The 15,032-nt window shown below is 45.5% G+C and overlaps 1 protein-coding gene across 1 annotated transcript in view; it reads left to right on the top strand.

Moving 5' to 3' along the window:
- The first annotated feature begins 2,323 nt into the window (after nucleotides 1-2,323).
- Nucleotides 2,324-15,032, top strand: part of septin7a (septin 7a) — a 46,902-nt gene continuing 34,193 nt past the window's right edge. The window contains exons 1-2 of the mRNA XM_062985202.1: nucleotides 2,324-2,425; nucleotides 2,702-2,804. Coding sequence (XP_062841272.1) covers nucleotides 2,324-2,425; nucleotides 2,702-2,804 — 205 coding nt within the window. The remainder of the gene's footprint in view (nucleotides 2,426-2,701; nucleotides 2,805-15,032) is intronic.

Genomic DNA, 15,032 nt, shown 5'->3' with positions numbered 1-15,032 from the left:
TTGTGCCAGGAAGGGCAGCCGGTATAAAAACTGCAAAATCAGGTATAAGGATCAAAATGATCTGCAACCCCTAATACGAGGAATCTTCAAAAAGTTTCTGCACTTTTTAACTCTATTTGTTAAGAACTTCCTTTGCGATGCATCTTTCTAGCATTGTACCAACTTTTTAATGCCGTCTTAACACAAGAAGACTTTTAACCTTTCAGTCTCTCGGACACGAGCGATTCCTCCTCCTCCCCCCCTCACGCCCTCACCGCTTATAACCACAATATATAAGTGCTGAAACTTTTTGAAGATTATTTGTATATACAGGAGCAGCTAAAAGAGTAAAAAAAAAAAATGTGCTGCTCGGCTCCTTGTTTTTATTAGTATTTACATAATGTAAGTTTATTTTTTACTCTTGCATTTGAGGTCTGGAGTTCACGCGTCTTTACGGACCTCGTGCTATATAGAAACACGCGCTGTTATAATTACGATGGAGAAAATCAAGCTCGTCTGGTCCAGCTGTGCGATTGTTGTGATCGTTTAATAGCCATTATTACAAGATGAAAGTTCAGAGAGACGTGTGTTCCACTAGGAGCTAAACACGATTTATTTTATTTTATTTCATGAAACTATAAGCAGACAGAAACATAACACCTATTTTGCCACAGAATGACACATGCGTGTTAAATATGGCATAAAGATCCAAATAAATAAGTCAATACATTTGATTAAAACTTCTGTTCACTGCAGGTTTTATTTTTGAGAAGTATATTACAGAATTAGGTAAACCCGTGTTCCCCTTCTGATATTCTGTATCTGCTGTAGGAGGAACATCAGTTCAAACTTTAATCCAAACGCAAACATCAGACTTCCTCTCTCGTGTGTGTGTAAACCCAACACCTGTCCCTTGTTGCAGGGTTTATCAAACCCTGGGTGGAAGGGTCACGACCCAGAAACCATGGCTTGCAAAGGAATCTAAAGCAGCTCAGGTCAGCAGAGCTAATTTCATCACTTCCCTTCATCATTAGTGTGGTTTCGGAGGGATTTCGGAGGGGATTTGGTAGTCAAATGATTCATGATTCGGAGCCGCTTCTCAGAAATCAGTGCCGATCGTGCGTTCTCAGCAGATGTGGATGCCGTTCAGGGAAACATCTGGTTAATTTCGCGACTCTGGATGGAATTCTCGCCGAGCGCTGCAGAAACGGAGCTGATGAATCACAATTATTATCATCCTTCCGTTACGTTTGAATCGAGACGTGGGCGTCGGCGGGTTTTGGGACCGGATGGATGGATGCCGGGCAGCAACACCGTGTGTGACGTGGACTGGATTAGAGGCTTAAACTTGTGCCTGAGGATTTAGGATTAAGTGAAGATGGTGGTTTTGATTAGGATGATTAGATTTCAGAATCCATTCGCCATTAATCGACAGTTAACCGGCGTTCTCATGACGCAGCGGTAAACCACGCCAGCCCAGTACTGCTTAGATTGCTGTAGAGTCTATGACTCCGAGTCGAGGCGGGGATAGCTATTGGGAGGCTCGCAATGCAGGTCCCAAGCCGAATAGAAATACGAGGGTCGTGTCAGTAAGGGCACTCGGCGTACAAAACCGTGTGGCGACTCCTAAATATGAACAGGAGGAGTCAAATACTGCGCAAAAATGTGGTGATAATTTTGAAATGTTACTGATAATCATCCGCATAAATCCCATGCCGGGTGAAACCTTGCCTGATTAGTTTGTTTGGCATTGGAGGATGGTAGCACAGTGGCACCTTGTTGTTCGTCACCTTTGGTTACAGCCTATCAGGGGTATCACATGTGTGTCCCTGGGTTTCCATCAGGTACTCCGGTTTCCTTTGCAAAGATTAATTGGCTGTTCTAAGCTGCCTTTAGCTGTTTAAAGCCAATATCTCTAACGGAATGACTGATGTTGTTTTATTTTCTCCATTTCCTCTCTGCCTGATCGACTCCTGGATCCTCGGCTTCCACCTCCGCCCCCCTCCTCCGATCACCCCCTGCTTGTGTGGACTAATGCTACGCTTCTGATCTCCAAAGTAGCAGTAAGTATGATCACCTCAAATCAAATGTATCGATCACTTGAGTTTGAATGCCAACACAGATCAGCCAAAACATTAGGACCACCCCTCAGAAATGTGCTCGACTGTGCCCGCGTTGTGAGGGCGAGGGATGTGTTTGACGTCGGGCTGATGGTGGCTGCTCTTAGTTCAGGGTTCGAATGCGTAGACAAATTTTACGTCATCCTACACTCGCGAGAAGAGGGCGTGTCTAAATCCTTAGCTCCCTTAAAACGCTCCCACCGAGGCGCCTTAATCCCGGAGTGATGATCCGACCGGATGACGAGGGAGCGTCCGGCGCCTCCTCGGCGCGGTTCGACCGTTTTCGGGACACGGAGGGAGACGTTAGCCGGGCGTCCTTGCGTCGGGTTCGAATGACCCGATGCTAACCGTGTTAGCTTAGTATGCTAAAACTGTGGCGACGTAATCAGTAGAGCGTCTAAATAACCTGATCATGAGCTCCAGGTCTGATTAGAATCCTCTCTACTGAGGCAGCTGATCAGGCAGCAGTAGGGAGCAGGGCGGGTCACCAGGTTTCAGACGGAACGGACCCCCGAGTGCTTCTCGCTGTAACCGTTCGTATTGCTTTCGCACCTTCAGGTGGTTTAAGATGATGCTAAAACCTCCTTGTGTTTGGTCCACAGCAACAGAAGAACCTGGACGGTTATGTGGGCTTTGCGAACCTCCCCAACCAAGTGTACAGAAAGTCTGTGAAGAGAGGCTTCGAGTTCACGCTAATGGTCGTAGGTGAGTAAAAAAACGTTCCTCCTTTAGTCATCTGAAGCCCCGACATCTCGTGGCTGCTGATTCATAACGGCCGCCGCGTTTCTGTTCAGCTTCGCTCCTGACTCACATCAGCGAAGCTTTTTCTGGTGACACGCTGGCTGTGATATCTCTGCTGCGACATGTTACACGCTTCCTAAGCTGCATAAAGAGAACACTGATCGTGTGTGTGTGTGTGTGTGTGTGTTTGGTGGCTTGCAAGTCCACGCTAGGCCTGGATCAGAGGTAACATGTACGTGGAGTCCGATTTTAGAACACAAACCACCCCGAGTGCACTGAGCATGAAGACAAACGTCATGGGTCATTTTCCGAATGTAAACAAAGTGAGGTCTGAGATGAAATGTAAACATCACTGATGATATATATATATATATTAGAGATGCATGAGTACCGATACTAGTGTCGGGTATTAGCCCGATACCGCGCTCATTAACTCGTACTCGCAAACGAGGCTCCGATACTAAACATCCGATATCTTGTGCGTAGTGCACGTGCTGCGTTAACGCAGGGATTTTCAACCTGTGCGGCGGCAGTGCTTGTCTGGGGGGGAATGTTATTCAGTTCCGTTTGAGTAAAACAAACCCTTCAAAATAGACCTAACGGCGAAGATAACCGGTTACAAAAGCAGCGACCGCTGTTATAGGACGTGTTTGTGTTCAATACTCTGTTCACTGTGTCGATACAAGTGATTCAGGAGTCGACTGGCTATTACCACAGAGCGGGAGCCGACTCGGAGTCGTTTACGATTTACCGAGGCGAACCACGAACGTACGTGCCGATAGAATCGGCTCAGATGGGATCGGACTGTGTTATCCTTTTAAAGTAAATATTTCGATCAGCAGAATCGCATCGCATGTATGACGTGCACAGCGTTAATGACGTGCGTTTATTAATGAACGTTAACGTTAGCTTGTCAGAAGCGACTAATTTACAATTAGTGATGGCAACCCAAGCAACTGTTCCACTGCACTATTTAACACTAAAAACTTACACTATCCCATAATGCTCCAGATTGCATCATTCTAAATAGGTATCGGTATCGGCGAGTACTAAAATACATGTACTTGTACTCGGTTGGGAAACAATGGTATCGATGCATCCCTAATATATATATATACTGTATATACACACATGAAGTAGGCACGTGATGTGTGATGAACTGGTGCCCTGTCCTGGCTGTATTCCCACTTTGCACCCGAGGTTAATAAACATGGTTAAATGATTTTTCTTTGCAGCAGAATGTGGTGGGTTTTTTTGCCCACATGCTCAACACCGGAGTCTGTCATGTTTGCCTTTGTGGTCGGTAAAGAGGAACGACTTGTTAAGAAGTGCTTTCTTGACCTGAGCTTCCTGTATCTGTGCTTTCTGGATCTGAGCTTTCTAGACCTGAGCTTTCTAAATCTGTGCTTTCTGGATCTTAGCTTTTGGGATCTCAGCTTCCTGGATCTGAGCTTTCTAAATCTGACCTTTTTTATCTGTTCATTCTGGATCTGTGCTTTCTAGATCTAAGCTTTTTTTTTTTTTTTTTTTTAGGCCTAAGGTTTCTAGATCTCTGCTGTTTGGATCTGAGCTTTCTGGATCTGAGCTTTTGGGATTTAATCTTAGTGGATCTGAGCTTTCTTGACCTGAGCTTTCTGGATCTGAGCTTCTTGTATCTGTGCTTTCTAGATCTGAGCTTTCTAGACCTGAGGTTTCTAAATCTGTGCTTTCTGGATCTTAGCTTTTGGGATCTGAGCTTTCTTGACCTGAGCTTCCTGGATCTGAGCTTTCTAGATCTGATCTGTGCTTTCCAAATCTGACCTTTTTTATCTGTTCATTCTGGATCTGTGCTTTCTAGATCTAAGCTTTTTTTTTTTTTAGACCTAAGGTTTCTAAATCTGTGCTTTCTACTGTAGATCTCTGCTTTTTGGATCTGAGCTTTTGGGATTTAATCTTAGTGGATCTGAGCTTTCTTGACCTGAGCTTTCTTGACCTGAGCTTCTTGTATCTGTGCTTTCTAGATCTGAGCTTTCTAGACCTGAGGTTTCTAAATCTGTGCTTTCTGGATCTTAGCTTTTGGGATCTGAGCTATCTTGACCTGAGGTTCCTGGATCTGAGCTTTCTAGATCTGATCTGTGCTTTCTAAATCTGACCTTTTTTATCTGTTCATTCTGGATCTGTGCTTTCTAGATCTAAGCTTTTTGGATCTGAGCTTTTGGGATTTAATCTTAGTGGATCTGAGCTTTCTTGACCTGAGCTTTTTGGATTTGAGCTTCCCTGATCTGAGCTCCTGGAACTGAGCTTTCTAGATCTGAGCTTCCCGGATATGAGCTTTCTAGATCTAAGCTTTCTGGATCTGAGCTTTTTAGATCTGAGATTTCTGGATTTGAGCTTCCTTGATCTGAGCTGCTGGAACTGAGTTTTCTAGATTTGAGCTTAGTGGATCTGAGCTTTCTACATCTGAGCTCTTTTAGACCTGTTCTTTCCTGATCTTGTGCTTTCTAGCTTCTTTCTAGCTTTTTAGATCTGAGTTTTCTCGCGCTTTAGCTCTCCAGATATCTTCTGCTGTATTTGATGATAATAAAGGTAAAATATTGAGCAGTACGATGTCCAAAGAAACAAACCCAGCAAACTTTCAGAGGAGTCTGAAGCTGGAGCGGGTTACCGGAGTTGAACGTGACCTCCTGCTGTGTCCGGCAGCGCTCGGCTTCATGCAGGAACGTGAATCTGGAGAGCTCAGCAGCTCGGATCCGCGATGGATTTCACAGACACAGAGGGGGTCAAAAATGTGTTCTTAAAACAAACGTAAGCCAGACACCCCCCCCCCCCCCCCCCACACACACACACACACACCCCTCTGGAATGTGTGTGTGTGTGAGTTTCCTGTAATTCCATTCATCCAGCCGCGACCCGGGTGAGAGCAGCGGCAGCAGCTGAAAGCTCGCGGCTCACGTCTAGAGCTGCACTCGCTTCTCGCCGCCTTCGTTAACAGACGCAGCTCCACCCAATCACCTGAGATCTTGTGTTCTGTACGGTATCAAGGTTTGTGAGCCTCCAGCTCTGGTGTAGAAGTGCAGGAAGTCCCTAGTGCTTCAGCGCAGTCAAACACGTCCCACAGCCTCATCCATCCACCCAAATGTGGGGTCATTTTCAGCGTAAATAAAACTCTACGGTCAACTTTGTCTGATGTAATCTTACAGATGTGCTATAAGACTAAAATTATGTGGACGCTATATGAGATTATATATCATATATGAATGATATGCTTGGCGATTGCTCTTTTCTGTTTCATCATGTCAGTAACACAGCAGGATCCCTATAGTCATGCTTTGATCTGAGCTTTCTGGGTTTTAGCTTTCTGCTTCTGAGCTTTCTGGATCTGAGCTTTCTGGATCTGAGCTTTCTGCTTCTGAGCTTTCTGGATTTTAGCTTTCTGCTTCCGAGCTTTCTGTTTCTGAGCTTTCTGTTTCTGAGCTTTCTGGATTTTAGCTTTCTGCTTCTGAGCTTTCTGCTTCTGAGCTTTATGGATCTGAGCTTTCTGGATCTGAGCTTTCTGGGTTTTAGCTTTCTGCTTCTGAGCTTTCTGGATCTGAGCTTTCTGGATCTGAGCTTTCTGCTTCTGAGCTTTCTGGATTTTAGCTTTCTGCTTCCGAGCTTTCTGCTTCCGAGCTTTCTGTTTCTGAGCTTTCTGGATTTTAGCTTTCTGCTTCTGAGCTTTCTGCTTCTGAGCTTTATGGATCTGAGCTTTCTGGATCTGAGCTTTCTGGATCTGAGCTTTCTGGATCTGAGCTTTCTGCTTCTGAGCGTTCTGGATCTGAGCTTTCTGGATTTTAGCTTTCTGCTTCTGAGCTTTCTGGATCTGAGCTTTCTGGATCTGAGCTTTCTGGATCTGAGCTTTCTGCTTCTGAGCTTTCTGGATCTGAGCTTTCTGGATTTTAGCTTTCTGCTTCTGAGCTTTCTGGATCTGAGCTTTCTGGATCTGAGCTTTCTGGATCTGAGCTTTCTGCTTCTGAGCTTTCTGGATTTTAGCTTTCTGCTTCCGAGCTTTCTGTTTCTGAGCTTTCTGGATTTTAGCTTTCTGCTTCTGAGCTTTCTGCTTCTGAGCTTTATGGATCTGAGCTTTCTGGATCTGAGCTTTCTGGATCTGAGCTTTCTGGATCTGAGCTTTCTGCTTCTGAGCGTTCTGGATCTGAGCTTTCTGGATTTTAGCTTTCTGCTTCTGAGCTTTCTGGATCTGAGCTTTCTGGATCTGAGCTTTCTGGATCTGAGCTTTCTGCTTCTGAGCTTTCTGGATCTGAGCTTTCTGGATTTTAGCTTTCTGCTTCTGAGCTTTCTGGATCTGAGCTTTCTGGATCTGAGCTTTCTGGATCTGAGCTTTCTGCTTCTGAGCTTTCTGGATTTTAGCTTTCTGCTTCCGAGCTTTCTGTTTCTGAGCTTTCTGGATTTTAGCTTTCTGCTTCTGAGCTTTCTGGATTTTAGCTTTCTGCTTCCGAGCTTTCTGTTTCTGAGCTTTCTGGATCTGAGCTTTCTGCTTCTGAGCTTTCTGGATTTTAGCTTTCTGCTTCTGAGCTTTCTGGATTTTAGCTTTCTGCTTCCGAGCTTTCTGTTTCTGAGCTTTCTGGATCTGAGCTTTCTGCTTCTGAGCTTTCTGGATTTTAGCTTTCTGCTTCCGAGCTTTCTGTTTCTGAGCTTTCTGGATTTTAGCTTTCTGCTTCCGAGCTTTCTGCTTCTGAGCTTTCTGGATTTTAGCTTTCTGCTTCCGAGCTTTCTGTTTCTGAGCGTTCTGGATTTTAGCTTTCTGCTTCCGAGCTTTCTGTTTCTGAGCTTTCTGGATTTTAGCTTTCTGCTTCCGAGCTTTCTGCTTCTGAGCTTTCTGGATTTTAGCTTTCTGCTTCCGAGCTTTCTGTTTCTGAGCTTTCTGGATTTTAGCTTTCTGCTTCCGAGCTTTCTGTTTCTGAGCTTTCTGGATTTTAGCTTTCTGCTTCCGAGCTTTCTGTTTCTGAGCTTTCTGGATTTTAGCTTTCTGCTTCCGAGCTTTCTGCTTCTGAGCTTTCTGGATTTTAGCTTTCTGCTTCCGAGCTTTCTGTTTCTGAGCTTTCTGGATTTTAGCTTTCTGCTTCTGAGCTTTCTAGTTTTTAGCTTTCTGCTTTTGAGCTTTCTGGATTTTAGCTTTCTGCTTCTGAGCTTTCTGATTTTGAGCTTTCTGGATCTGAGCTTTCTGGATTTTAGCTTTCTGGATCTTAGCTTTCTGCTTCTGAGCTTTCTGGATTTTAGCTTTCTGAGCTTTCTGGATTTTAGCTTTCTGCTTCTGAGCTTTCTGGATCTGAGCTTTCTGGATCTGAGCTTTCTGGATTTTAACTTTCTGCTTCTGAGCTTTCTGGATTTTAACTTTCTGCTTCTGAGCTTTCTGGATTTTAGCTTTCTGCTTCTGATCTTTCTGTTTCTGAGCTTTCTGCTTCTGATCTTTCTGTTTCTGAGCTTTCTGCTTCTGAGCGTTCTGGATCTGAGCTTTCTGGATTTTAGCTTTCTGCTTCTGATCTTTCTGTTTCTGAGCTTTCTGCTTCTGAGCGTTCTGAATCTGAGCTTTCTGGATTTTAGCTTTCTGCTTCTGATCTTTCTGTTTTTGAGCTTTCTGCTTCTGAGCGTTCTGGATCTGAGCTTTCTGGATTTTAGCTTTCTGCTTCTGAGCTTTCTGCTTCTGAGCGTTCTGGATCTGAGCTTTCTGGATTTGAGCTTTCTGCTTCTGAGCGTTCTGGATCTGAGCTTTCTGTTTCTGAGCTTTCTGGATCTGAGCTTTCTGTTTCTGAGCTTTCTGGATCTGAGCTGTGGTTTACAAGATAAAACATAAAGCCGCCCCATAACCTCATGGTCCGGTGTTTAGATTCATTGCTGTGTGTTTCCTACACCTCGATTCTGAGTGGTTTTAGGAGGGTTCTAAAGCCCTCGAGTGTTGGTGAATGTGCGGTTTGCAGGATTCGCTGCAGCTCTGTTTGGCTTGTCTTGGCCGAGACCGCGCTCTCCTGAGACGTATCCATCCGCAGCGCTGGGGTTCGACTTCTGACTTCCAGACCACAGAAATCCGGCAGCACTTTCAGAGTCAAACATTTGTCGTTTGAATGAAGAGACCCGTCGGGTGCCAGTATGAAGGATTCTGACCACAAATGTCTGGACGTTATTCGTGGTTTGTGCTGTCCGAACCCGCTGCAGTCGGTTTTAAATCTGCGGTCACAACAGAGAGCGACGAGGTTTTTCTTTCGGGTGCAAGTAAGGAGCTGCGATTGTTTGTTGTCGCTCGTGGGCGGTGACTTGCTGAGGTTGAAATGTTTACTCCGGTAATTAATATTTGCATTCTGCTCATAGATTTTAATACATGTGCAGCTCGTCAGGTCTCGTTACCTTAACCGAGCTCCATTAAACAAACGGTTTTATAGAACCTGGCTGATCATGTGAACCACTTCATCCAATCACAGCCATAAACAAATGGTAGCTGAGAAGCTGCAGCTGTGACCATGTGGTACTTCACCCAATCATGTTTAAGCTTTGCCTAATAAAGTACGGGTAAATTCTGGACGGTCCATGAGGAGCTTCAAGAAAATGTCAGCTCAGGTGGAGTAAAGCACTTTGCTATTGGACTCCAAAGCCATGGAAAACCGTTTTCTCATATAGGAGTTAGATGTTATGTTTAACGCTGGAGTTTTGCATTTGTGATCAGTAAAGAACTTCTTAAGGGATGCCAACCTGGGACTGTGCTTTGTGGATCTAAGCATTCTAGATCTGAGCTTTCTGGATCTGAGCTTCCCAGATCTGAGCTTTCTGGATCTGAGCCTTCTAGACTGAGCTTACTAGATCTGAGCTTTTTCGGATCTGAGCTTCCCAGATCTGAGCTTTCCGCTTCTAAGCTTTCTGGATCTGAGCCTTCTAGACTGAGCTTACTAGATCTGAGCTTTCTGGATCTGAGCTTCCCAGATCTGAGCTTTCCGCTTCTGAGCTTTCTGGATCTGAGCCTTCTAGACTGATCTTACTAGATCTGAGCTTTTTCGGATCTGAGCTTCCCAGATCTGAGCTTTCCGCTTCTAAGCTTTCTGGATCTGAGCCTTCTAGACTGATCTTACTAGATCTGAGCTTTTTCGGATCTGAGCTTCCCGCTTCTGAGCTTTCTGGATCTGAGCTTTTTGGATCTGAGCTATCTAGACTGAGCTTACTGGAGCTGAGCTTTTTGGAGCTGATCTTCCTGTATCTGAGCTTTTTGGATCTGAGCCTTCTAGACTGAGTTCTTTTCGGATCTGATCTTTGTAGATCTGATCTTTCTAGACTGAGCTTACTAGATCTGAGCTTTTTCGGATCTGAGCTTCCCGGATCTGAGCTTTCCGCTTCTGAGCTTTCTGGATCTGAGCTTTTTGGATCTGAGCTATCTAGACTGAGCTTACTGGAGCTGAGCTTTCTGGAGCTGATCTTCCTGTATCTGAGCTTTTTGAATCTGAGCCTTCTAGACTGAGTTCTTTTCGGATCTGATCTTTGTAGATCTGATCTTTCTGGATCTGAGCTCTCTAGATCTTAGCTTTCTGGATCTGAGCCTTTTCTTTCTGAGCTTTCTAGAGCTGAGCTTTCTGGACCTGAGCTTTCTAGGCTGAGCTTACTGGATTTGAGCTTTTCGGATCAGAGCTTTCTGGATCTAAGCTTTTTCTGACCTGAGATTTCTAGACTGAGCTTTCTGGATCTGAGCTTTCTTGGGTCTGTAATCGGTTCCGTATACGAGGCTCTCCCGTCCCAGTAGCAGCACACTCGCTTTCTCCGCCTCTCTCTCTGTCCCGCCGCACTTCTCCCACTTCCTGCCCCCCCCTCGTGCGACAGGGAGTTCCCTCGGCCACATTTACACAGCTGTCGGATATTTCCATGAAAGGAAATGAATTCGATTCTCCCGAGCCGGCGGGACGTCTCGTCCTCGCCGCCTTTCACTCCATCTGCTCAGAAATCTCATCAGCTGATTAGCAGCGCGGTCTGATTACGGGGCCCCGGTTCCAGTGCGCGTCCGATCTGATGTGGGCGTGTCTGTTTGCTGTGTGATTTTGTTTTCGTTTCCTTTCCTGTTCGGTGAGTGAAGAAGATGTCTGAGATCAGAGCGGCTCTTCTAACGCGCCGCCACGTATTACCCAGTTTTACACAATATACACTGATCAGCCATAACATTAAAACCACCTCCTCGTTTCTACACTCACTGTCCATCTTATCAGCTCCACTTACCATATAGAAGCACTTTGTAGTTCTACAATTACTGACTGTAGTCCATCTGTTTCTCTGCATGCTTTGTTACCCCCTTTCATGCCGTTCTTCAATGGTCAGGACCCCCACAGGACCACCACAGAGCAGGTATTATCTAGGTGGTGGATGATTCTCAGCACTGCAGCGACACTGACGTGGTGGTGGTGTGTTAGTGTGTGTTGTGCTGGTATCAGACACAGCAGCGACACGTGTACAGACTGTCAAGCACATATCTCCGTTATCCCCCGTCTCTGTGCAGCGCCATCGATTTGCCAGCTTAGCTCGTAACTGCAGCACTTATAAGGAATCAAGCCAGTTATCGTCCATGTAGGTGCCCGGCTGGCCGATAGCAGCGCTGAGGTTCATTTTAGGGCTGCAACTACCGATTATTTTTGTAATCGAGTATTCTATCGATTATTCCAATGATTAATCGAGTAATCGGATGAGAAATACCTTTGCTTTAATAAAGAGCAAAAATAAATACGTGTAAGATTAAATAAGACGCGTCTCTCAAAACAAACCGTACGTTTTTATTCCTGCATACAAGACAGTTTAAAGAGAAGATTTTTGAAATGCAAAAACAAATACTTCAGAAATAATCAAATTACTTTTAAAATCTATACAGGCACCTAAAACTAAAGCATAAATAATAATAATAATACATAAACATAAGCCTCGAATTTGTGCAACTTTCAGAACTAGAAGTTTCAGCTGCAGCTCAGGCAGAACATTAAGCTTTAATATTTATTTGGAGGGTTTGTGGTGTTTGTAGGAGGTTCAGTCAGTGATTGTATCTCCTAGATGAGGTAGATTTGGTGTGTGTGTGTGTGTGTGTGTGTGAGTACGTGTGTGTTTGCCTGAGCCTTCAAAAAAATCCCGTGGTCGTTGTAATGAAGAAAAGTCGGCATATCAACACGACGCTCCGATGGTCTGGATGTTGTTCTGAGTTTACATTTTTTCCAGCTTAAAATGATCTCAAACCTTCTGTGGTTTCCTCCGTCCGGTCTCCTCTGTTCGCCCCTCGATATTCTCTCTCTCTCTCCATTCTGCAGTCTGCGTTATCAAGTCTCGGCTGTGTTTCAAATCGTAGTATTCATTGAACTGTACGTGAAAAGTACCCGGATTAAGCCCTGTTAAGTTCTGTTTAAGTATGAGATTTGGGACGCGGCCCTCGGCTCCTTCACGTCACCTGACCGCTGTGGAGAACGCGTCGTGCAGAAGTGCGAAACACCGTGAGCTGTATATAGCTGTATGGATTAAACGACGCCTCGATGCGAAACATTTGCATCGATGATTTTTAGTAATCGAATTACTCGAGTTTCATTTACATCATTGCCACAGCGTGTGTCTTAGTTTAGAATGAAATCAGATCTTATTGGAGCGTAGCACCAGGTACTTTCAGTTGCTCAGTTTATTTATTAATAATTAAGATTTATATAATGATCACCAGACAAGGTTTAAAAGTAGTGACACGTTCCGACTGGGGATGTTTATTTACACACCCAGCTCAGGGAAAATCATCGTCTGTTCGGTTGGCACAGAATTAAATGACGAAGGCTTGGCACATGGATCGTACTGGGAGCTTTCGGTGAGGTAAAGCTCTCCGGTACGTCAGCAGCTCACGTTCTTCACCAGGAGTCCTTTATTTCAGATAGAAAGTTATATTATATATTATTTGTTTGTTTATGTTGTGAAATCGCTCGTCGTTACCGCTTCTGCTTCCTCGGCTCACGCGTCGGCCTGGCAGCTGTTGAATAAGGGCATCAGCGCCCGCCTTCATCGTCTCCCTAATGCAGAGTGGCGTTTTTAAGGCACCGCTTTTCACCCCGGTGATTTTCTTCCCCCAAACCACAGCGCTCTTTAAATCCCACACACTTGATGTTATTTCGGAACGTGGTCGCTTTAACCGTCCGGCGTTCCTGCCCCGGGCGACCGGGACGATCCCGATGCCAGCGCCTCTCTGCCCTCTTGAAAAATATTTAGGATACACGAGTGTGAGAGCCGCTTTGTCTCCGGGCGTCTCTCTATCCTGTCTCCCCCCCTTTTCCTAACCCCAGTTGTTCGGTGCCGAGTGGCTGGTCGGCAGCAGTCGAGCGCTTGGTAAAGGTCAGGAGAGGAAGGCAGGATTCGCCCTGTGCCAGCTTGTGCTCGCCGCGCTCACAGAGGCGTCTTTGTCTCGGCCCGTCCTGCGCCGCGGGACCCGTGTTTTTCCTCCACGCTGCCGATGAATTGCACTGGAGAAGGATTTGGAAGCTGCTGGGGTGCAGATGACTCTGTCTACAGTCTAGCGAGCTTGATTTAGAGGCTTAGATTCAATACAGTTCATTCGTTCAGTGTCTGTCTTACCAGGGCTTTATCCTGGTCAGGGTCGCGGTGGGTCTGATTTATTGGGCGAAAGACACACACACACACACACACACTCTCGGAGGCAATTAGCCTGACTGCACGTCTTTGGACTTGAAGGAGAACCACTAGGGTTTGGAAGCTGCTGGAGCGCAGATGACACTGTCCACAGTCTAGCAAGCTCGATTTGTGTGTGTGTTTTGTGTGTTTTGTGTGTTTTGTGTGTGTTGTGTGTTATGTGTGTTATGTGTGTTATGTGTGTTATGTGTGTTATGTGTTATATGTGTGTTGTGTGTGTGTGTTATGTCAGTGTGTGTGTGTGTTATGTCTGTGTGTGTGTGTGGTGTGTGTGTGTGTGTGTGTGTGTGTGTTATGTCAGTGTGTGTGTGTTGTGTGTGTGTGTGTGTGTGTGTTGTGTGTGTGTGTGTAATTTATTTATATATATATATATATATATACAGGGGTTGGACAAAATAACTGAAACACCTGGTTTTAGACCACAATAATTTATTAGTATGGTGTAGGGCCTCCTTTTGCGGCCAATACAGCGTCAATTCGTCTTGGAAATGACATAAACAAGTCCTGCACAGTGGTCAGAGGGATTTTAAGCCATTCTTCTTGCAGGATAGTGGCCAGGTCACTACGTGATGCTGGTGGAGGAAAACGTTTCCTGACTCGCTTCTCCAAAACACCCCAAAGTGGCTCAATAATATTTAGATCTGGTGACTGTGCAGGCCATGGGAGATGTTCAACTTCACTTTCATGTTCATCAAACCAATCTTTCACCAGTCTTGCTGTGTGTATTGGTGCATCGTCATCCTGATACACGGCACCGCCATTGGATGCACATGGTCCTCCAGAATGGTTCGGTAGTCCTTGGCAGTGACGCGCCCATCTAGCACAAGTATTGGGCCAAGGGAATGCCATGATATGGCAGCCCAAACCATCACTGATCCACCCCCATGCTTCACTCTGGGCATGCAACAGTCTGGGTGGTACGCTTCTTTGGGGCTTCTCCACACCGTAACTCTCCCGGATGTGGGGAAAACAGTAAAGGTGGACTCATCAGAGAACAATACATGTTTCACATTGTCCACAGCCCAAGATTTGCGCTCCTTGCACCATTGAAACCGACGTTTGGCATCGGCACGAGTGACCAAAGGTTTGGCTATAGCAGCCCGGCCGTGTATATTGACCCTGTGGAGCTCCCGACGGACAGTTCTGGTGGAAACAGGAGAGTCGAGGTGCACATTTAATTCTGCCGTGATTTGGGCAGCCGTGGTTTTATGTTTTTTGGATACGATCCGGGTTAGCACCCGAACATCCCTTTCAGACAGCTTCCTCTTGCGTCCACAGTTAATCCTGTCGGATGTGGTTTGTCCTTCTTGGTGGTATGCTGACATTACCCTGGATACCGTGGCTCTTGATACATCACAAAGACTTGCTGTCTTGGTCACAGATGCGCCAGCAAGACGTGCACCAACAATTTGTCCTCTTTTGAACTCTGGTATGTCACCCATAATGTTGTGTGCATTGCAATATTTTGAGCAAAACTGTGCTCTTACCCGGCTAATTGAACCTTCACACTCTGCTCTTACTGGTGCAATGTGC

Source organism: Trichomycterus rosablanca, chromosome 2 (assembly GCF_030014385.1).
Source record: "Trichomycterus rosablanca isolate fTriRos1 chromosome 2, fTriRos1.hap1, whole genome shotgun sequence".
NCBI classification, from domain to species: Eukaryota; Metazoa; Chordata; class Actinopteri; order Siluriformes; family Trichomycteridae; genus Trichomycterus; species Trichomycterus rosablanca.
This window is presented reverse-complemented; position numbering and strand designations above follow the sequence as displayed.